At 27.0% G+C, this 22,960-nt stretch overlaps 2 protein-coding genes, 1 long non-coding RNA gene and 1 pseudogene across 3 annotated transcripts in view; 1 reads left to right on the top strand and 3 right to left on the bottom strand.

Moving 5' to 3' along the window:
- LOC101508794 (uncharacterized) overlaps positions 1 to 7,078 on the bottom strand; it is an 8,856-nt gene extending 1,778 nt beyond the window's left edge. The window contains exons 1-3 of the mRNA XM_073369495.1: positions 6,903 to 7,078; positions 6,557 to 6,623; positions 6,096 to 6,239 (exon numbers count right to left, since the gene is read on the bottom strand). Coding sequence (XP_073225596.1) covers positions 6,096 to 6,239; positions 6,557 to 6,623; positions 6,903 to 7,078 — 387 coding nt within the window. The remainder of the gene's footprint in view (positions 1 to 6,095; positions 6,240 to 6,556; positions 6,624 to 6,902) is intronic.
- A 4,708-nt stretch (positions 7,079 to 11,786) lies between these two features.
- On the top strand, positions 11,787 to 12,396 carry LOC101509112 (eukaryotic initiation factor 4A-13-like; annotated as a pseudogene).
- Positions 12,397 to 17,279: 4,883 nt separating this feature from the next.
- On the bottom strand, positions 17,280 to 18,443 carry LOC101509438 (uncharacterized). The gene is made up of 2 exons (XM_004506699.4): positions 17,949 to 18,443; positions 17,280 to 17,447 (listed from the first exon to the last, which is right to left on the bottom strand). The coding sequence occupies exons 1-2, from the start codon at positions 18,378 to 18,380 to the stop codon at positions 17,370 to 17,372; spliced, it is 510 nt and encodes a 169-aa protein (XP_004506756.1). The 5' UTR covers positions 18,381 to 18,443; the 3' UTR covers positions 17,280 to 17,369.
- A 3,459-nt stretch (positions 18,444 to 21,902) lies between these two features.
- Positions 21,903 to 22,920, bottom strand: LOC113787121 (uncharacterized). The gene is made up of 2 exons (XR_003473418.2): positions 22,606 to 22,920; positions 21,903 to 22,160 (listed from the first exon to the last, which is right to left on the bottom strand). It is a non-coding gene; the product is annotated as an uncharacterized lncRNA (long non-coding RNA).
- Positions 22,921 to 22,960: the final 40 nt, after the last annotated feature.

The following is a 22,960-nucleotide window of genomic DNA, read 5'->3' as shown; positions in this document are numbered from 1 at the left end:
GAAAGGCAATGATATGGTTAGCATAGCTTTGATGTCAATCTGGCGCACCTTTTGAATCTTTCATTTTGATGTCAGAGGTGTTTTTTATTAACAGGTAAGCAATTTCAACAAAAAACAAATTTCGTTAAAAATTTATTGCAGTATCTAACAATTTAAGCCATTCGAAAAAATCTCAATAGCTACATGTTTATCCCTATAGAGAGTTGCTGTTAGTTTTTTGTTTTTTTGTCAAGACTAGATGGCGTTGGTTAACATTCAATCTCAAAAGACGTATTTTACAAACAAACAAAACACTCAATTTTAAACGTTTAATTAATTAGAGGTTTTTGTCGTTATTTATTTTAGTAAAACAGTTTCACCGAAAAAATTGTGAATCATACAAAAGAAATTAATGTTAGCACTCATGTTTACATGTTAAGCGTTGTAGCAAATATGGATGCACCATTGTCGGTCACATAATTCTTTGTGGTGTTACTCTTTATCATTATAATTATGATTTAAGAGGATTTCTTATTATTATATGACTTAATTAAAAAATATTTTGTTATATAATTTTTAGCAAAAATATTGTTTTAGTCTTTTATCATTAATATTTGATTTAATATGTATGAGGTGCTTGCTTTTATCATTGTCATTAGCATAATTATTTGTAGTGTTACCCTTTATCATTTTGATATCTATGAGTTTTGGCTTATACTTCTAGGAACTGAGTTCAACACTCATATAAAATGGTGTTTAGTGCTTATTTAATTAATAGTTTTTTTTAATTATATTTTTTTTTTATAACACCAATCAATCAATTGAATATTCTCTATTTTATAAGTTAAGAAAAGTAGCTAGGATATTATTTGACGTAGTTAAACTCATCTCAAATGGATGTTAACACACCAAACTATATTATTGAATTAATTTTTGGAATTCTACTTTCTAGAGCGAAAGTCATTAATAAATAATTAAGGAGAGGGAAGTGGGGAATGATAGAAAAGAGGTAAAATAGGGTGAAGCTAAGATTAATATTAAACAAAGTGCCAGATATATATAAAAAAATCAAATATACTTTTAAAACTAATGTATTAAACTTCATATTATATAAAATAAATTCACAATAATTTCTATATAACATGTAAATTAAAGCAGCGTAGCAAAAGTAATAATGTACAATGCCTATTTAGGAAAATTGGGTATGACGATATTTCAAATGATTAAATTCATCCATAATTGATATTGTAATAAATAGACTAGTAATAATATGACGAAATTTCAAATAATTAAATTCATCCATAATTTATATTGTAATAAATAGACTAGCAAAAATATTTCAAAGTAACGAACTAAGTTATTTGCAAAAAAAGTCATTATCTCTTTAATTTTGCATTCCAACAACATATAATTTAAATCTCACTGAGAATATTTTCAAAAATATGACTTGCTCGCGATACCTTATCATCCTCTGATTCTCCATCTGTTTTCATTAAGAGACGTTGAAACAATTCTAAACTCAAATATGGACAAGTATTCAATGTTGATTCAATATTTTTGAAGATTGATACCATCCAAATTTTACGTACGAAAAATATGCAAATCATTCAAACGGTAACAAACCCTAATTATTGCGGAAGTTTTCTATATAAATATATATATATATATATATATATATATTTTACATCCTTCAGTTTTGTGTTTAACCATAAAGACTAATTTATAAATTTGAGTTAAACTACATAGAGATTAAAACTTGTCTTTCATAAGTTTTTTACACAAATTTAAACTTGAGATTACTGATGAAATTAAACGAGACTCATATAAACTCATTCAAATATTGATAAATATTTTTGTAACTTTATTGAGATAAAATAAAGAAAAATATGCAAATCATTCAAACGGTAACAAACCCTAATTATTGCGGAAGTTTTCTATATAAAGGCATGTGATTTACAATGCAGAAAACATACAAGAAAAACAGAAAGGAAACTTACACTCTACGTCCTTTAGAAGTTATGTACGTGATATTTTTAGTGACAAATATTTTTACATTCTAAATCATGTGGTTTTGAAACTTCTTTAAAATTGTTATTTGTGTGAGCTTCTTTTGTATATTATTAAGATTAAGATTAATGTTTTAATAGTATATTGACGTTGAAGTAAAATAAAAACTTTAATTTTTTATTTAGGATATCACGTTTCTCAAAAATCAAAAGGAATACTTTAACTTCTTTACTCCATAGTGCAATCTCAATTAGCTTGAATTAAGTATAATTACTTGATTTAATTCTAAAAACCTACTAGTACTTATATGGTTTTCATACAAAAGTCGTTTTAAAATAAATAAGTAAAATACAAATTACAATCCTTATTCCCGATATCACCTATCAGAGCGGGGTTCTCCCAAACTTGAACTTCAAGACTTATTAACCTGTAACAACTGCGATTTTGCAAACGCAGGGTCAAGCCAGTCAAACACAAACAACGAAGGAGGTGAGTTTTAAAATCATGTTAATAGTATAATATAAGTAAGAAGAACACACAACAATCATAATAGACCGTATCATAATCACATTACGATATATCAAAATATTTAAGTAAATAGTATCATATTATAACATCAAATTCACTCAAGTAAGATAATCATCTCATTATAATATGCATCAAATAATCTAAGAGTAATTATCGTTACTTTTGAAACACATCAATCACCACAAAACAATCATAAGTAAATGCAATGATATTAATGAGCTTAGACTCTACTTCACAATGTGGTACCATTCTAACTCTGAAGTACTTGGTTAGGAAGCTTGATAATATGCCACCATCCCGGTAGACGGACAATTCAAATTGGCTCTGTCCTCATAGATCCCCTCAACTCAACCCGAGACACATATACGCGACAGTCGAGGTAAACGTGTGTTGCGTGGTAGCTCCCGACATTTGGAGTGCGACCTCCAAGTCACCTAGGAATTCCCCACCCGAATACCTCCAAGGTCTAACAATCTTGCCTTAAGGCTCGACAGCAGACCGCCATGATCAGGCTCATTCAGTTGTACTTCCCCGGAATCACTAGGCTTGTCAAGCCCTACCTATATGATGACAAAATAATCTCCACTTCACAATATCGCTATCATTAATCATATATCATCACATAAACTCATCACAATTTTATAGAATCAATATCATCAATCAAACATCATCGTTATCATCACATTAACTTATCACAGATTTATATTATAAATCACACATCATCATCAAATAAACTTACATTATACAATGCATTCACATAAACTCATTTAATCAAACATATGCACTAAATTCATTTGAAATCAAATATCACAATGATATCAAATATCACAATAACATCAAATATCACAATAATTTTAAATATCACAATAATATCAAATATCACAATAATGTTAAATATCACAATAATATAAAATATCACACATTTAACGAAATTAAATCAATCAACACCTTATAAATATTTCTATTTCACATTTTAATCTCACAATTTTCTTATTTGCAGATTAATTAATTTATCACTCAAAGGGCTACTGCCGTACGTAGCGAGGCCCGAATGAATCGTTGGGAAATACGGTTTTCCTGTTCATCTCACAATATATTATACTCATGAATTCAAACGCTTTCTCACCCCTTACCTTTTTTCGACGCTTTCACACACGAATATGATTCCACGAGCAAACATCCTTTGTTCATTGACTCTTTGTCCATCAATCATTCTAACTCGACAGTTTATGGGTAAACGTTAAAAATAGTTTATGAGAAAATACTCTAAAAACTAAATTCGAAATTCGATCAAGGTAACTTACCATAAATCAGAAAACAAATCATTGGATAAAATAACAATTTTTCACACGGTCGTTTTGGCGTTGGTTTCACTCAAATCGGACTTACGGTGAAGGAGAACGGTTCAAACTAAGTAATTTAACAAGCGGAGAAGTCAGAGATTTTAGAGAGAAATTTGGATGGTTAAAAATCTGAGGAAGTATGTTTATTTGACTACCTAAATGAATAAAGCGACATACTAAAATTTGGACGAAAACGGAGAAACTTTTCATGAACAAGTATCGATCGTCGGTGTCAAACTATAGGTTGTTGTTGTTTTTCTCTTTGGTTTTACGGCTACTGCAGCTCATTTCTTACTTTTCTTATTTTTATTTTATTAACATAATTAGGGTTAACATAAATGGGTCAAGCCCATTTGTCCCTTATTTAATATATGTTTTACTATTATTATTTTTATTTTTTTAAAACAAAATTAATTGTTACTTAATCTCATTTTTTTAATACTTTTCCAAACATCATTAAATTTTCAAAACATTACTAATATTTCATAATTAATATATGCTAAATTAGAGTAATTAAAATAATCAATATAAAAAAAAAACATATTACTAATAATTAAAACTCTCACATTCAAAATAATATCTACAATTATACTTATTTCTCAAAACTCTCACATTATAATAATACCATCATATTAGAAAATAGTCAAAATTATAAAATAAATAAATATTACACCAACACTTTATATTAATTACTAAATCATAATAAATATATATAAAATCACAATGTCATAAAAAAGTATATAAAAATAAAAGAAATCAAACACAATATCAATTCTATCTCAAGATATTATTTATAAAAAAATAACTAGAAATAGAAAGTAGTTATAAATAATTGAAATATAACTACGTGCATACTTAATATCAGTCAAACGCACATAAAAATATTACATTAATTGAGTACACGTATATACACGTAAAATCGCATAAAATCTTTTTCTTTAAACTATATATTACACTAAAATACTATTATTTTTCAAAAAAAATAGATCAAACAGTAAAATATAATATTTATTATTTATATCGCTCATGTAATCTAATATTTATAAACTAGCACATCATAGAAATAATGCCTATAAGGAAAATTAATCATAAACTAATCAATATATATAATAAAATAATTTTAACACCAAATTAATTATCTAAATTCCTATTTAATTAATAAAATAGTTTATTATAAAATTTGGGGTGTTACAAAAATTTGCGACCTAATATTTTGAAGCATGGAGAGGTTTTAAGGCAAGTAATTAAGGGGAAAAAATGATAAAAGAAATACATATCATGTTGTACTTTTCATTTTTTATTGAGGTATGACAAACATTAAATTTGTCATATGCCTTATTAATATTTTTTTAGTGTGGTTCATGTATATAGGTGTTAGAATTTAAGGGTTGAAATTATCTGCCAACGGCGAATTTTTTTGATAGCTTGTTAGTCGTGTGACTTATTTATGGTAAGTTTGAATTTGTAATGCCAAGTGTATTGAGTTGAAATAACCATATTATACTACAATTAATAATATCTTTAAATAAAAATATGAGCTACATTATTGATATTTTACACTGTTTTTGTTATTGTTAATTCAACATTCAAAATCCTACATAAAACAATTATATATCATAAATGTTTGATGTTTATGTTGTGTGTTGCAGTCGATCGGCCAAATAGATGTACATATGCCCCATAGCTCCAGTAAAAAATTCATTCTTATATCTTGATTCTATAGTCACAATTTCACCATCATTAATCTTGATTGAACCTAGTTTCGGATAACACACTGACATTCCAACCGCATAACCTTCCTCATTTCCTGCCTCCTTTCCTGTTCCGTATGTTGGTGTTGATGTACACAATTCCCTTCCATCCTAATTAATTAATCAAAAAAGTAAACAAATAAATTATTTTAATTTTCATGCATTATTAGTGTAAAAAAATAAACACTATCACTTATCACAACTAGTCATGTGTGTAAATTATAGAGTAGTTACGTTTAATTAAAGTCAAACATTTCTAATAATATGACAGTTGTGATTGGTTATAGTGCAAAAAATCTTTACACTAACATTATATATAAATCAAATCTTAAATGAATAAATGTCACATATTATGCATGCATTATCAAAATTAGTGACTTGATTATATATATAGAATCAAGAAAAAATATTATCGCTTGACAAACAAATTAAGCAAAGTGAAATGAATTTTAACAAAATATAGTCAAATTAAAATATTATATTCTACCTGTGCATAAAGAGTTGCATTAACAACACCTGAATGCATATGAGCAGTGCCGTAGATAAGGTAGCTACCTTTATCCATAGGGATGTTTGCTTTTTGAACATGAAAAGGGTCACCGCTATTATTTTCTGGAATAATATACATAGCCTGTAAAAAAAATAACATAAAATCTTTGTTAAATCACTTTCTCTGAACATGCATAGGAATTAATAGACTATTATGCTAATAAAAAAAAAAAATAGATTGTTGAAATGAGATTTTTTTTAACTTAATTTATTTATTTTTACAAATGCTCATTTTTAGTACGTTATATTTGTAATTAAAGTTTCAACTTTGAACCTAATTTGGAAACTCTTTTCGGAAACTCTTTCGAGTATCACAACTTAACCACATAAGCTGCACACAAAATTTAATTGACGATAAAATTTAAAAAATTGAACTTATTTAAATAACTTATTTAGTACCTGACAGTCATGGATTATTTGAGAACCATTTATTGTCACCCGATCGGTTGAATCAAGTATATAAAACCTAACAGGAATTTGTTGTTGGTCCCAATTAACCCATGTTACTTTTTATCTTAGGGCAAGCTTTTATCTTGGGGCTTCAAATCCCTTTCTCAATTTGCATTGAAACTTATTTTGGCAACAAAAGATTCCTCCTTTATTGTCAGGACTCAATGGTTTTCCATTGATGTCAACTGTCACATTAAAAAAATTAAGTGGGAGATTAAATTGGTTACACCTACATTCACTGCAACTTTTCCTATTTTTTGTACCACATGTATCAATGATCATGACGTTAAATAACCATTTCTCTTGCCAACCTTCTAGTATATCTTTAGGATTACCGACTTCAACTGCAAAAGGCTCTGGAAGCTTTGAAGGTGTTCCTCTTGATTCATTTCCCAAACCCCAATATTGTGGAAGAATACCTCCATTACAAGTTCCATCATTTCTTTTGAAAAGAGAAGGATCGTGTGACATATTCATATTTTTATTTACAAAAATTTTTAAAGCAAACCAATGATGAAGGTATGTTTCATACAATGGTATTGAATTTCCTTCTTCGTCAATTAGTTCAGCATCAAAGCTCTTTACACCAATATGACCCTTTAGAAACTCAAAATCAAACAATGCTTTCGCAACAACGTTTCTAGATCCAATTTCAAACTTTTCTGATACAAATGTTGCTGACTTATATTATTTTCTAGCTCTTTTTGTTGTGAGTAAATTGTGCTTGAAAACATTATAAGTATTGATAATGAGTAAATAAATGCTTTAGACATAAATCTCATGTTTATCTGCACATGAATAAGAATGGTTAATTAACATAATAAGTTATGAATAATGTTTGTAATATGTTATTCTTTTGTGTAAACTTATTGATAAATATTAGAAAATACGCTTCAAAAGTAATAGGTAAATTCATTTGAAGAAGGGATGTACCACATGAGAAACCATTGCGAAGACTTGCTTCTTAGCAAACTTCTAAGAATTTTTTTAACTTTGTGAAGATATAGAGGACTTGCATGCTTCCTTCTTTTGTAGTAAAATTCTATAGGGAAAGGCAATGATATGATTAGCATAGCTTTACGTCAATCTGGCGCACCTTTTGAATCTTACATTTTGATGGCAGAGGTGTGTTTTATTAACTGGTAAGCAATCTCAACAAAAAAAAACAAATTTCGTTAAAAATTTATTGCAGTATCTAACAATTTAAGCCATTCGAAAAAATCTCAATAGCTAGATGTTTATCCTATAGAGAGTTGCTGTTAGTTTTTTGTTTTTTTTGTCGAGACTAGATGGAGTTGGTTAACATTCCATCTAAAAAAACATATTTTACAAACAAACAAAAAACTCAATTTTCAACATTTAATTAATTAGAGGTTTTTGTCGTTATTAATTTTAGTAAAACAGTTTTCTCGTAAAAATTGTGAATCATACAAAAGAAATTAATGTTAGCAAATATGGATGCACCATTGTCGGTCACATAATTCTTTGTAGTGTTACTCTTTATCACTATAATTATGATTTAAGAGGATTTCTTATTATTATATGACTTAATTAAAAAATAAATTTGTTTTATAATTTTAGCTATAATGTTTTTTAGTCTTTTATCATTAATATTTGATTTAATATGTATCAGGTGTTTGCTTTTATCATTGTCATTAGCATAATTATTTGTAGTGTTACTCTTTATCATTTTGATATCTATGAGTTTTAGCTTATACTTCTAGGAACGGAGTTTAACACTCATAAAATGATCTTTAGTGCTTATTTAATTAATAGTTTTTTTTTTATTATAGTTTTAACACCAATCAATCAATTGAATATTCTCTATTTTATAAGTTAAGAAAAGTAGCTAGGATGTTAATTGACGTAGTTAAACTCATCTCAAATGGATGTTAACACACCAAAGTATATTATTGAATTAATTTTGGAATTCTACTTTCCAGAGCAATAGTCGTTAATGAATAATTTACGAGAGAGAAGTGGGGAATGATAGAAAAGAGGTAAACTAGGGTGAAGCTAAGATTAATATTAAACAAAGTGCCAGATATATATAAAAAAATCAAATATACTTTTAAAACTAATGTATTAAACTTCATATTATATAAAAAAAATTCACAATAATTTCTATATAACATGAAAATTAAAGCAGCCTAACAAAAGTAATAATGTACAATGCTTATTTAGGAAAATTGGGTTTGACGACATTTCAAATGATTAAATTCATCCATAATTGATATTGTAATAAATAGACTAATAATAATATGATGAAATTTCAAATTATTAAATTCATCTATAATTGATATTGTAATAAATAGACTAGCAATAAAATTTCAAAGAAACCAACTAAGTTATTTGCAAAAAAAGTCATTATCTATTTAATTTTGCATTCCAACAACATATAATTTAAATTTCACTGAGAATATTTTCAAAAATATGACTTGTTCGCAATACCTTATCATCCTCCGAGTCTCCATACGTTTTCATTAAGATACGTTGAAATAATTCTGAACTCAATTATGGACAAGTATTGAATATTGATTCAATATTTTTGAAGATTGATAACATCTATATTTTACGTACGAAAAATATGCAAATAATTCAAACTGTAACAAACCCTAATTATTGTGAAAGTTTTTTATATAAAGGCATGTGATTTACAATGCAGAAAAGATACAAAAAAATTAGAAAGCAAACTTGTGTGAGTTTTTTTTGTATATTATTAAGATTAAGATTGATGTTTTAGTAGTATATTGGCGTGGAAGTGGCTGCATGTGGTTGTGAATCTTAGTTTAAAATTGTCATTTGTATGAGTTTCTTTTATAAATTATTAAAATATGATATGATTAAGATAAAATTTAATGGATGTTAACAGACCAAACTACATTATTGAATTAATTTTTGGAATTCTACTTTCTAGAGCGAAATTCATTTATGAATAATTAACGAGGGGGAAGTGGTGATTGATAGAGAAGAGGTAAAAAAGGGTGAAGCTAAGATTAATTTTAAACAAAGTTCCAAATATATATTTACAAAATAAAATGTACTTTTAAAACTAATGTATTAAAATTAATTATTATATAAAACAATTCACAATAATTTCTATATAACATGTAAATTAATGCAGCGTAACAAAAGTTATAATGTACAATGTCTATTTAGGAAAACTGGGTATCACGATATTTCAAATAGTTAAATTCATCTATAATTGAGATTGTAATAAATATACTAGCAATAATATTTCAAAGTAACGAACTAAGTTATTTGCAAAAAAAAATGTCATTATTTATTTAATTTTACATTTCAAACAACATATAATTTAAATTTCACTGAGAATATTTACAAAAATACGACTTAATTCAATAACTTATCATCCACTGATTCTCCTTTTGTTTTCATCAAGATATGTTGAAACAATTCAGAACTCAAATATGAACCAGTATTGAATGTTGATTCAATAATTTTGGAAATCGATACCATCCATATTTTACGTATGAAAATTATGCAAATCATTGAAACGGTAATAAACCCTAATTTTTATGGAAGTTTTTCTATATAAAGGCATATGATTAACAATGTAGAATGCATTGAAGAAAAACATACATCAAACTTACACTCTATGACTTTTAGAAGTTACATACGACTTACACTCTATGACTTTTAGAAGTTACATACGTTATACTTTTACTGACAAATCTGTTTTTAATTCTATGTCATGTGGTGTTGAAACTTCTTCAAAATTATCATTTGTGAGTCTCGTTTGTATATTATTAAAATTAAGATTGTTGTTTTAATAGTATATTGGCGTTGATGTTAGCTGCATGTGGTTGTGAATCTTTGTTTAATATATTTTACATCCTTTCAGTTTTGTATTGAGCTCTAACAAACATTAACTTTGTTATATGTCTTAAGAATATTTTTTTTTTTTATTATGGTTCATATTTATTGGTGTTAGAATTTAGACTAAATATCACTTGTGTTTCTTAATTTAATTTTTGTTAACGTTTTAGTCATTTATCTTTTTTTTTTCTTCTTGATTTAGTCCTTTATTTTAATTTTAAATAACAATTTGATCTTTATGTTTTAAAATATCAACAGTGATATCCTTTTTATTACAAAATTTCAAAAAATTCATTAAAATTTTCAAACAAAACCCATAAAATTAATGATATTCTTTAATATAATACAAATTTCATCAAATTCATAACCAAAATTTTCAAATAAACGCACATTTTTATTCTTTATTTGATGTTGTTAGAGATAAAAATTAATATGAGTTTATTTAAAGATCTAATCTTTACTTTGATGAAATTTGCATTATATTGAGGATGATAATTAATTTTTTGGGTTTTGTTTGAAATTTTTGATGAATTTTTGCACAAAAAAAAAACGGATAACATTGTGGACATTTTAAAACATAAAAAATTAAATTGTCACTTAAAATTAAAATAAATGCCCAAATTGAAAAAGAAAAAAAAAGATAAAAAACTACTGAAATTAAATTAAGGGATTTATGGATGTTATTTAGCCTAGAATTTAAATGTTGAAATATTCTGACCAGTGGCATAGTCTATGACTTTTTTTTATAAAGTTAGTTGTGTGATTTGTTTATTGTAAGTTTGAATTTGTAATGCTTAATGTATTTGTTAGATAATGTTATTATATATTAGTAGTAAAGGTATTTTAGACATTTCTATTCTTTTATATATATACTCATTGTAACCCTGTTAACTGAAGTTTTGTTCATTCTATGTTATGAAACCCTAGAGTAGTTGTCTCTCTTCTTCTTCTTTTCATTGTTAACATTTTCATTGTTAACATGGTATCAAAGAGCTTTGGTTGATTTTGGGATCTACTATAAAGAAGAGAGAGATTATTTTGATAGGAAAGGCAACCACCAAAAGAGAAAAGAGAAGAGTAACCATATTCTCGATTTTGTTAAATCAGTCTCACAAAAACATCTATTGTGCATTTGTTAACCGTTGGATCGGGCTGATATTTGGACAGCAGGTTTGCAACATTCAGTTCTTCTTCTTCAATGGTCGGATCGGCGAAACAACGTCTTTAGGAGGAGAAATCGGGTTCGCACAACACCAGATTATTATGTACAGAACTTTCAAATGTTAGTTCACCTTTTGTTTTGATGATTAGAGGGGGGTGTAGCTTCGAAGAAAATGCTAGAATGGCACAAAATGCGGGCTACACAGCTGCAATTGTCTATGACAATGAAGATGGTGGCTTCCTGGTTGCAATGGCAGGAAATTATGCTGGTATAAGAATACATGTTGTATTTGTATCAAAAGCTTCGGGTTTAGCTCCAGAAGGATCACAATTTGATGCTAATCATTATGAAACTAAGATGAATGAACTGCTTGCCAGTGATGGGCAAGAATTCTTCACCTCATATGATGAAGTCCATGATAGCTTTGATGCAATGGGGCTGCAAGAAAACCTTCTGCGAGGCATATATGCTTACGATTTTGAGAGGCCTTCTGCAATCTAGCAAAGAGGAATTGTTCCTTTCTGCAAAGTTCTGGATGTGATTCAACAAGCTCAATCAGGAACTGGGAAGACAACAACATTTTGTTCTAGAATTTTGCAGCAGCTCGATTACAGATTGGTTTAGTGCCATGCTTTGGTTTTGGCCCATACGAGGAGCTAGCTCAACAGATTGAGAAGGTTATGCGAGCTCTTGGCGATTTCCTTGGTGTCATGTTAAGGTTCATGCTTGTGTTGATGGGACCATTGTTCGTGAGGATCAACGCATTCTCCCTGCTGCTTGTTTGTTATGACCAGTATTAAGGAGTTGAATTTGGTTTGGTTCACATGCTTTCAATTGTTGTAGTTCTTTGTTGATTTGGTTGGTAATTGTAACGCCCCAATTTTTTTATCCAAAAATTACTTAAAAATAATAGTTTTCTTTTAGAAATAACTATAATATTTTTTTTAGAAGTAGTTCATCATGTAATAATTTGAAGATGCGTGAGAAAATGACTTGATATTTTTTTTTTTTTTTGTAAAAGAATGTAATACAATTTACTAAAATATTATTTATTCATTTATTTGAAAAATTAATATTTCAGTTATTAGATCAATATTCATTTATGCTCCAAAATAAAATAAAGCCTCTTTAAGTAAAATTCGAAATAAGCAAGGTTGACTGAAATTAATTACATTCAATTATTTACAAGCAAATGAAATCTCACTTCCGCATTTCTATTAAAAGTTAATGATGAAAAGTAAATAACTTTACAATGTACGACAAATTTTTTAGTAATACAAAATATTATTTTTAAAGTAAAGGTCTCATCTTCCCACGCGCGTGCACCAATCAAACATCATTCATACAACTTTTGAGATCATTAGTACCTAAATATTAGTGTAAGGGGTCAGTTCATCCCACAACAAAAATTAAACCAAATAATAAATTAACAACCATAAAATGTGAATATAAAATCCTTTCGTCCTAAAAGATTTAAAGAAATTGGTTCTTTAATAGTTTTCAAAGATGTATTAAAAGTCATAAAATGTATCTAAATAAATCAAGTAGCAACCGCAGAGCAAATAATTAGATCAAAATAAAAATAACATTAGAATATATGCAAGTTATGCATGCTCCTAAATATATATGATCCGGATATAACCAGCCACACAGGCGTCCACAAAGATGTATATGATATGTGATGAAATGATAATCATGCTCAAAGGTACATGTCACCACTCACTTAGAAAATCACACAAATCACCAGCCACTTAGGCAACCACAAAGATAATATAATTTAAAACTCAAATCACTAGCCACTTAGCCAACCACAAAGATACCACCATTAAAACCCAAAACACCAGCCACTTAGGCAACCACAAGGATAACAAATATTTAAAACACAAATCACCAACCACTTAAGCAACCACAAAGATAACAATATTTAAAACACAAACCACCAACCATACCACTTAGACAACCACACATATAAAATATTCAAGATAAAATTTTAATCGCATATGACATCAAAGTTTTATTCTCATGGACGCTTCCAATCAAGAGTCAATAATTTGTTATCCAAAATATATAACACACAAAAACGTGAATAAATGTCTTACAGTTATAACTTTCATTTTATAACCTATAAAATTGGATTAACAACGTGTTATTTATAGAACTCAAAACTCAAATAACGAATAACACATACAAATATAAATTTTATATCTACTACTATAAAATTTCTCCGATTAATTGTTATTTAGTCATACAAATCAAGGTTTGCCGTTAAACACGTCACAAAAATCAACTTAATCATCTTATCATAATTAAAATTAAAACTTTTCACCAATTCCCCCGAGACTCATATAGATTCTTAAAAATCAAAACTTTGAAACGAAATAGCACAAAAATCGAAACTTTAAATAAAAGATATCTTAAAAAAATATTACTCATGAGATCATAATAAAAATCATAGCTTTATAATTAAGTACACATAAACAACACACAAATAATAACTTTACATCAAATATATGACATCAAATATATTAATCATGTTATAATAATAAAAATCGAAATTTATAATTAAATTTATCAAAGCAAACATATTACTCATAAAAATAAAATATTATAGTTAAATTCTTTAAGGCAATTAAAAGTCAATATTTTTCTTTTAAGACATCAAGACATATATCAATATCTTACAAACTATTAATTAATATCTAGCCTAACCTTGCATGGGGAAAAGCCCTTACCTTAAGCGCTTTCTTTCTTAACACCTCTAAATTTGCACGAGAAATAGCTCATGAGGCAGTAATGAATTCAACACCGATAGATATTGGAATTTACGACTCAGAAAATTATTTTGAGAGTGTACGAATGACAAATAGGTGTGACAACAAGATGCTTAATGGAAATGTATGAACATATAAGCTATTTACATTGCACTATTACCATTTATTTCTTGTCTAAAATTGAAGTGCACTTAATTCCAACATTATACTACCAATAATTACTATTTCTTTAATTTTATTAGGTTGTTACAAAGCCAATTGAAATTGTGTATTTATATGTATGAGTTAATTTGAATTAACTAATAGAGTTTACCATATATTGAAGGGTGTCACACACTAATTTTAATCAAATAAATAGATTAGAGATTGTCACATCACCCTTTTAGTTTTTTTATCTAATAAATGCATGAGATACAAAAAGGACAATAGTCTTTTTGTGTCCTCTCTTAATTGCACAAAAAACTTATAATTAAATTTATAATCTTCCTTTAAAAAATAAATTAAAGGTGTTTAAAATGAATTAATGCACATTATGCCAAGAAAACACCATGAATTGTCATAAAATCTTATCATAAAGGAGAGTAAAAGAATGAGTCAAGTCACTAATTTTTGTTTTTATAGGATGGACCAAAAATATTTTCAAAACACTTATACATAAAGGTTGGTTTCACTAACTCTATAATATCTCCTAAAATGAATACTTATTTGGTCGCAAATAAAACTAACAAACAATATAACTTATATAAATTCTAATTTAATTAAATAATTCAACTAATATTTTATCAACTAAAATAAATCAAGCAAGACAAGAGTACCACTCACACATAACAAAATAAAACAAAAATATCTAACACATCAATTTCATGATTATTGAAACTAATCAAATAAAAGAATGTCCATTTATGAAATAATGACATCGTAAATAGTCCTCATGTAATTGTCACGTCAAAATAATTAAATAAAAATGAAGATTATAATTATTTAGGTAGAATAGAGTGTGATAAAATTTAATTTAATTTATTTACACATAGAATAATCATTAATTTAATAATAGCAATTACTAAAAAAATACATATATTAAAATCTATACATATTTTGGGGTGTTACAGTAATTTAATTGTTCGTCTCTCCTATCTCTTTGGTTGCTTTCTTCTGTGTTGTCGCTCTCTCTATTGCTTTTTCTGTTTGATTGCTCCTCTCTCTAGTGATTTGCTTTGTTGCTTCTCTCCATATTGATTGTTCTATTTGTTTGCTCTTCTCTCATGTGGTTCATCTATTTGGTTGCTTCTCTCTTTGTTAGTTTGGTTTGGTGTAGTTTAGTTTGGTTTGATATGATTTAGTTTTGTTTGGTTCTATTTGGTTTGGTTTGTTTTGATTTGGTTTCGTGGTGCTACTTCTTTGGTTGTTCCTATCTGTTGATTTTGATATTGGTTGATTTGAGCTTTAGTTTGAGGGGTTGTTTCAATATTAGGAAATTTTATGGGAGATGTTAAGTAGTATGTTATTGGGCTTTTATATTATATATTAAGGGTTTGTTTTGAAATGGTTGTTGCTCCTTTTTTGTTTTTTTGATTGCTCTTTTTTCGGTTTGATTTTTTGTTGGCTTAGTTCTTCTCTTGATTATGCCTATTTGATATGATTTCTTGTTGGTTTGGTTTCTCTCTTTATTGTGATTGTTTGGTATAGCTAATGATCCTCTCTTTGGCTTCTGCTTCTTCTTTCGTTGCTTTTCTCTTTGTTGGTTCTTCTCTTTGATTGTTGCTTCTTATTTGGTAACATCCCTCTTGTCCCCATTGCACAAAATCAATACTTGAAAATTAGTACCTCTTCCTCCTAAAAAATGTGTTATTGGGTCTCATTGGGTATCCAAGATCAAAACTAAGTCTGATGGGTCAGTTGAGCGCTACAAAGCACGTCATGTTGCTAAGGGTTTTTCTCAACACTATGGTATGGATCATGAAGAAACTTTTGCTCATGTAGCCAAGATGACCACTATTCGTACTCTTCTTGTTTTACAGATTGCTGATTTGTTCACAAAGATGCATTCCATTAAACATTTTCGTTTTTTAGTTGACAAACTCTCGATGCTCCATGTTAATGCATCGTGAGTTTGAGGAGAGATGTTAGATAATGTTATTATATATTAGTAGTAAGAGTATTTTAGACATTTCTATTCTTATTATAACCCTATTAATTGAAGTTTTGTTCATTCATTGTTATAAACCTTAGAGTGGTTATCTCTCTTCTTCTTTATTGTTAAGAGTATTGAGTTGCAATAACCATATTATATTACAATTAATAATGTCTTTAATTTAAAAATAAAAGCATGAACTTGATATTTTATATTTTTGTTATTGATAATTAAACATTCAAATTTCCTTCATAAAAAACTATACATAATTATTTCACTATAATTTGATTTTGAGATCTCTGTAATAAACAGTTTTTGAATTTTACCAAAATCAAGGGGTAAAATATATTTAGAGAGGTGAAGAATTTTACTTAATGCATTAGTTGTCATTGTCGACAAGAAACAATTAATAACAAATATATTTAACAAAAATGTGGCGTTGTCGAATAAGATTGGTTCATGCTCCAAATAAAATATTAGATTTACTTATTTCGAAAGTATTTAAATTTATAAAAATATATCTTAACAATTATATAAATATTTAAATATTATATTTAAATTTTAGAAAAATATATCATAACAATTATTTAAATAATAAAATATTACTCACAAAGTGATAATGATCTAAACTAATTTTTTTTTTTCAAATATTTTGTATGTGATTATTGCCTAATTACATTGCTAAAGCTTTTAGAAATTTTTTTTTTTATTTATCGAACTTTTAGAAATCTAAATACACAATCATAAAAACAAAATAATCAAAATCATAAATGAAGATAAACATAAGTATAATATAAATAATATATAAATACATAAGGGCGTTACAGTGAAAGTAGCAACAAGTACAGCTTCTCCCATATATTATCCGAAAGTAGCAACAAGTACAGCTTCTCCAACTACATGTCCTGTTATTGCATCCAACAGCTTCTCCTTTGTCACCTATCAAAGTTTCAAATTAGCATAGCATATATTGAATATAAACATCAAAAGGCCTAATAATCTTATTAGGATAAGTAATAAAATAAAATGTGACAGACTTTTCTTATACACAGTTAATTCTTTTTTTTTTTTTATCGTTAAACAAACAAATTATATTTTCCTATAACAACCATTAATAATTAATTCATTCACAAATGTGTAGACAAAAGATAAATCAAAGTCACTATTAATAAAAATTTAAATTACCAAGAAAAATGGAAATCCACAAAATTTGGATATTAGGAATTTCATTTCTCCGTCAATAATTTTACCATGAATTAATATTTTTACTTTTTATTTGTGAAACTTGGACAATAATTTTAAAAACAAAATATCTAAATTAATTAAATGTTTGATTTCAATGACTAACCCATATAAAGTCTAAAAGATTTTAAAAAATGTGTAAGAATTATTATAAATTTATAATAATATCAAATGGAGCTCTACTAGTCAAGTTATTACCATATTATCAAAATGCATATCATCATCCAAAGCATAGAGCCTAAACTCAAACCTATCACCATAGTTTGGAGTCTTAGGACCATGCCACACATGCACGTTCCAATCATTAAGCCCTTCTTCAATTGCATCATACTCACCTCCCAATTCTCCTTCCTTTCCAGATAATCCTTCCGACAACCCTCTTAAAGTTGTCGGAATATTCACCACCACCCAATGGGTTATTGGCACCGTGTGTCCAATTGGATCAACGATGTCAATATCCTGAACCACAAGAGCTAGGCTCTTGGTTTTGGGAGGAACATTATGCCATTCTAGAGGTGGAGATATGTTCCATTTTGAACCTAAGCCTTCTTGTGTACAATGTCTTGGTAATTTGCCACCTTCTTGATTGTTAATAGCTGGTGAAACCAACTTGAATTCGTTGTTAGCCATGGATAGAAAATTAAATATGTTTTTATTTGTGCACTATATTGTGTATTTTGCAAAATGCTACAATTGATTAATTAAGCGGTGTGTTTGTAAGATAATAAGTTCATGTATATAAATGATTATGCATGGTTGAACACAAGTGTCATGCTAGAAACAAAGAAAATAGTATGGCTTTGACACGTTTGACAACACTTAGCGGTTCGACCTAATCTTCTCAATGCATCGGAAAACAGAAAATAAAGTGTACATAAATAAATAACATAAAAAGAAAATGAAATTGAAATAATCAATTAATAGAAATCATGATTTTTTTTTTTATAAAGAAAATTGAAGTTTAAAATCTAATGATAGATATGAATAGTATGCATGAGATTCTAGATTCTAGGTTCAATTCAGCATATACATATTTAGCTTAGGGAAACCACACACAAGTGGAAGTGGATTGTACGTTACACTTTTATTTTAAAGTTTTAATTGTATGACTCATTTCATTTATATATAACAGAATGTTTATTTTTTTATTCAATATAAAACTTTTTCAATTTAGTTGTATTCTTTTTTTAGTTATATTCAAATAAATTATATAAACTCCATTTACATAACAACTCATTTCACTTATTTACTTTTTTATTAAACAAAACTATAAAGAGGTTAAAAAAGTTAAGAAAAATAAATCATAGTTTAATAGAGATTGAAAAGCTACTCCCTCGATTTCTTTTTAAATGCCGTATTTGCAAAAAAATTATTTTTAATTTAATTATTGTTTTCAATTTTTAATGTACATTAATTGTTATTTTGTCATGATACATTTAGTTATTTATTGTAGGAAAAAATATATGAAATGAGATGATAAATATATCAAAATATTATAAAAAAGATAAGTAATAATTTTAGAAATAATAAACTTTATTGATTGTTTTGATATAATATAAAAAGTTGAAAAAAAAATTATAAGGAACAAAGAGATCGATTATAAGCCAAGACTTAATGCGAATGATTTTTAGCAAAAAGGAAGGGATGAATTACGATTGAAATTTATTGTCTTTTGCTACAACATTGTTCTATACGAATTTCTATGTCTATTAATGATCACTATAGAGTTGGTCTTGAGATTTTTGGTGTCATGAATGGATTAAAAGGATATAGTCTCATAATCATTATGATTGTTTCTTCTGTGTATTTTTTGTTGAAAATTTTTTTTCAAATAGAAATTAAAGTATGGTTATTTAATTTATTTTGTGACATGTTATATCACAAATAATTAAAATTATAATATTTTCAAAGCAACAAGTCTCAACAGATGCAATAATAACGATAATCAATAATATTCTATAAATTATGTATGTATTATGAAAATGATTAAATGTAATAAAATAACTCAATATTATAAACCTTAATTTTGATTTAATTGTTGAAATATTTTAAATAACTTTTAATTCTTTACATATAATTTATTATCAAGATTGTGATAACTATTCTGTTTTAGATAACTTTTAAAATATTTGAAACATTCAAGTCATTATCGGATATATTTAATTTTTTAATACTAAAAATATCATTTATATCATATTATTTAAATTTTCTATTAAGTGAGTTAATTATTTTATCTATAATGTAAACAATGAATCCTTAAAAATTGTTCGAGAAGCCTAAAATTTGCCGTGTGTATATGCATTTATATGGAGGCATCATGATCATAAATATACTTTTTTATGAATTTTATATTTTTTAACAAAAATAAAGTTAATATATACTTCATTGTCATTTTTTCAATACAAAAAATCGTATTAATGAATCCAAATTTCTTTATATTTTTCAAGTACTTAAACCAATTTTTTTATTAGTTCTAAACATACATCAGTATACATACATGTCTTCTTTTTGTAACCTTTTGCTAAAATATATTTCTCAATCGAGTCAATATTTTATATATAATTCAATAAAAATAAAATAAAAATATGATTGCTGTAATAGAAATAAAATGAGATAAATAAATAGAAAAAATATTAATCTATTGGAAAAAACTTGGACAATAAGACTTTTATTTATTTATAATCTAACAAAATGAGCATAAAAAGATTATTAGAGAAACTTAAAACATGAAGATATTGTAAAGAAGCAAAGAGACAACAAAATTGAAATTTAATTCAATTACTTTTAGCTCCATTTCTTTCATATGATAATATTTTTTGTCATAAATTTCAATTTTTTTAACTCTTTAAAAAATATATACATTTTAAATTAATTTTTGAATTCTTTTGCATATTATATTACTGATATCAAATCAGAAATAAAATTGGAATACTCTTGAACATTAATCGGATATTTAGTTTTAAAATTAATCTACAATTTAAAAATATATTTTTAAGTTAAAAATTAAATATTACAAAATTTAGTAATTTTTTATTTTTTTCTTATAAACAATTGTTGGGGCAAAGGCAACACTATAGAAATAACAAATAAAACATAAATTAATTTATCAGTATGTTTAATAAATAAAAAATTAATTATTAAAATTAGATAAATCAATTATTATATCTTTTAATATAATTCATTTTGCAATACATGTAATCTTTTATTTGACATATATTCCGATAATTTATTTTCCTTCATTCTTCATATATTAAATATATCTCTTGAAGTCAGATATGTCATTTGAGTATGAATATTTTATATGTTAAAAATACTGCGTGTTGGTAAATACAAACTCCATTATATTTATGTATTATATATATTATTTATTAAAATTATATAACTACATTTAATAAATAATCACATAAAGTTATTTAATAAATACCCATTCTTTGAAAAAACCATCGACAAGAATACGGTTATATTCAGTGACGCATATGGATAGGGTTAATTATTGGTGGAAGATCTACTTCAAGCTATTTAAATATGTATGGGGAAACATGGTAACGTGGAGAAGTAGAAAGCAAGGATTAGTTGCTAGAAGCAATGTAGAAGCTGAATTTTGACCAATGGGCCCAGGAATTGGTGATAGTAAAAACTTTCATGGAATTTATATTTGACAACAAGGCTGCAATAACCATGGCCCATTATCCAATTAACATGATCGAAAAAAGCATATCAGAATTGATCGTCAATTTATGAAGAAATTGATTTTGGTACCTACCTTTTGTGCCTTCAAACTAACAAACAGCAAACATTTTAACCAAGAGCTTGGCAATAACAAGTTTTGAGTATTGAATAGCAAGTTGGTCATGATATATATTCACAACCTCGAGAAAGGTGTTGAAATATTTAATCATTATAATGCATTTGATATTATTTTTTTTAAGCAAAAAATTTAAGTGCAAATGCTTCACATGGTAGAATTGACATCCCAACTATGCTAGCACTCCAAAAATATCATCTATCATTTGGAGCACCCTAATAAATTCATTGAATAAAAATAAAAAATAAAATGATTAGAGAACTAGGCCAAAATCTAAGGAAATAAGTATGGACAACATTGTCTCATTAAAATTTTCATCAAGAAAATCCAAAGAGATAAAACCAAAGTGAAGGAAAAAAGAGTGCAACGTGCAGTACCTCAATTTTGTGCGACCAATTAAAATAACTCTAAAAAAATATAATATGTCTAATAAATATTTTACAATTATCATAAAATCTAAAAGAATCATTTTACAAATCTCATTTAGCACCAAAAATAAAATAATATAAAAAAAATTGTGGTACACGTTTCCTTTCCGGTGTCCATCTTTAATGCATTTCCCTCTTTCCACCATGTGCATTCCTTTGTCTTTGTTTACTTGTCTCCTACACACACAAACATGTTTTATTGCTTCATTTGTAGCTTAATAAAGTCATTACTTGTGTTAAGGGCACACTCAATAAAAAAGGAATGAACCACTTTTTCCCTAATCATCTAATTGTGTTTGACTTTGTTTAAATATTTGTTACAAAACAATACAAAATCCAGATCTCAATTTTATCTAGTGAATAGACAAATTCACCACTTTCCCTATAAAACGAGACCAAAAATCAACAAGGAAAAGCACCCTTTTTTTCTGGAAGAGATATGATATTAAAAAAAAAAACACTTAAAGAGAAGAAGAACAAACCCTGAGCGAAGGGAGTTTTATTTTTAAAAAGGAAAAATCAAAAGATAGAAAAGATAGAGTTTTTTTTTTTTTTTTTTTTATAGAAGAGAGATTCTGAAACAAAATTGAAGTTGAGCATGGGAGAAACAACAATCCATCACCGTAATTTCAACTTTCACCGGTAACTGCTGCCAACCACCGTCAACAGTTACACCACCGCTGCCATCTCCTTTGTTATTCTACACGGACCTACATCTCATGTTTGGTTTGGTCTCTATCGCTTTAACATTTTATCGTTTGTTGCTAACCTGATTTCACTGCTAATAATGATACCTTGTATTTGTTGTTGGCTTTCTTGAAGCCTAATCTCATACTAAAAAATTATACTTATTATTTGTCTAAAGATAAGAGATTTATTGTTAAAATGATGCATTGAAAATTGATATATTGGCACTCTTGAATGGTAGAGATAGGTGTATGTAGCATAGCATAACAACAGAGGTTAAGTATTCTTTT

This window comes from Cicer arietinum, chromosome 6, assembly GCF_000331145.2.
Source record: "Cicer arietinum cultivar CDC Frontier isolate Library 1 chromosome 6, Cicar.CDCFrontier_v2.0, whole genome shotgun sequence".
In the NCBI taxonomy this organism is placed as follows: Eukaryota; Viridiplantae; Streptophyta; class Magnoliopsida; order Fabales; family Fabaceae; genus Cicer; species Cicer arietinum.
The sequence above is the reverse complement of the archived record's forward strand: the minus strand, read 5'-3'. Positions and strand labels throughout refer to the sequence as shown.

Coding starts and splice junctions, on each gene's coding strand:
- LOC101509438 (XM_004506699.4), bottom strand. CDS start 18,380: ATGGCTAACAACGAATTCAAGTTGGTTTCACCAGCTATTAACAATCAA. Junction 17,448..17,948: donor ATATGCATTTTGATAATATG/GTAATAACTTGA, acceptor AAACTTTGATAG/GTGACAAAGGAGAAGCTGTT.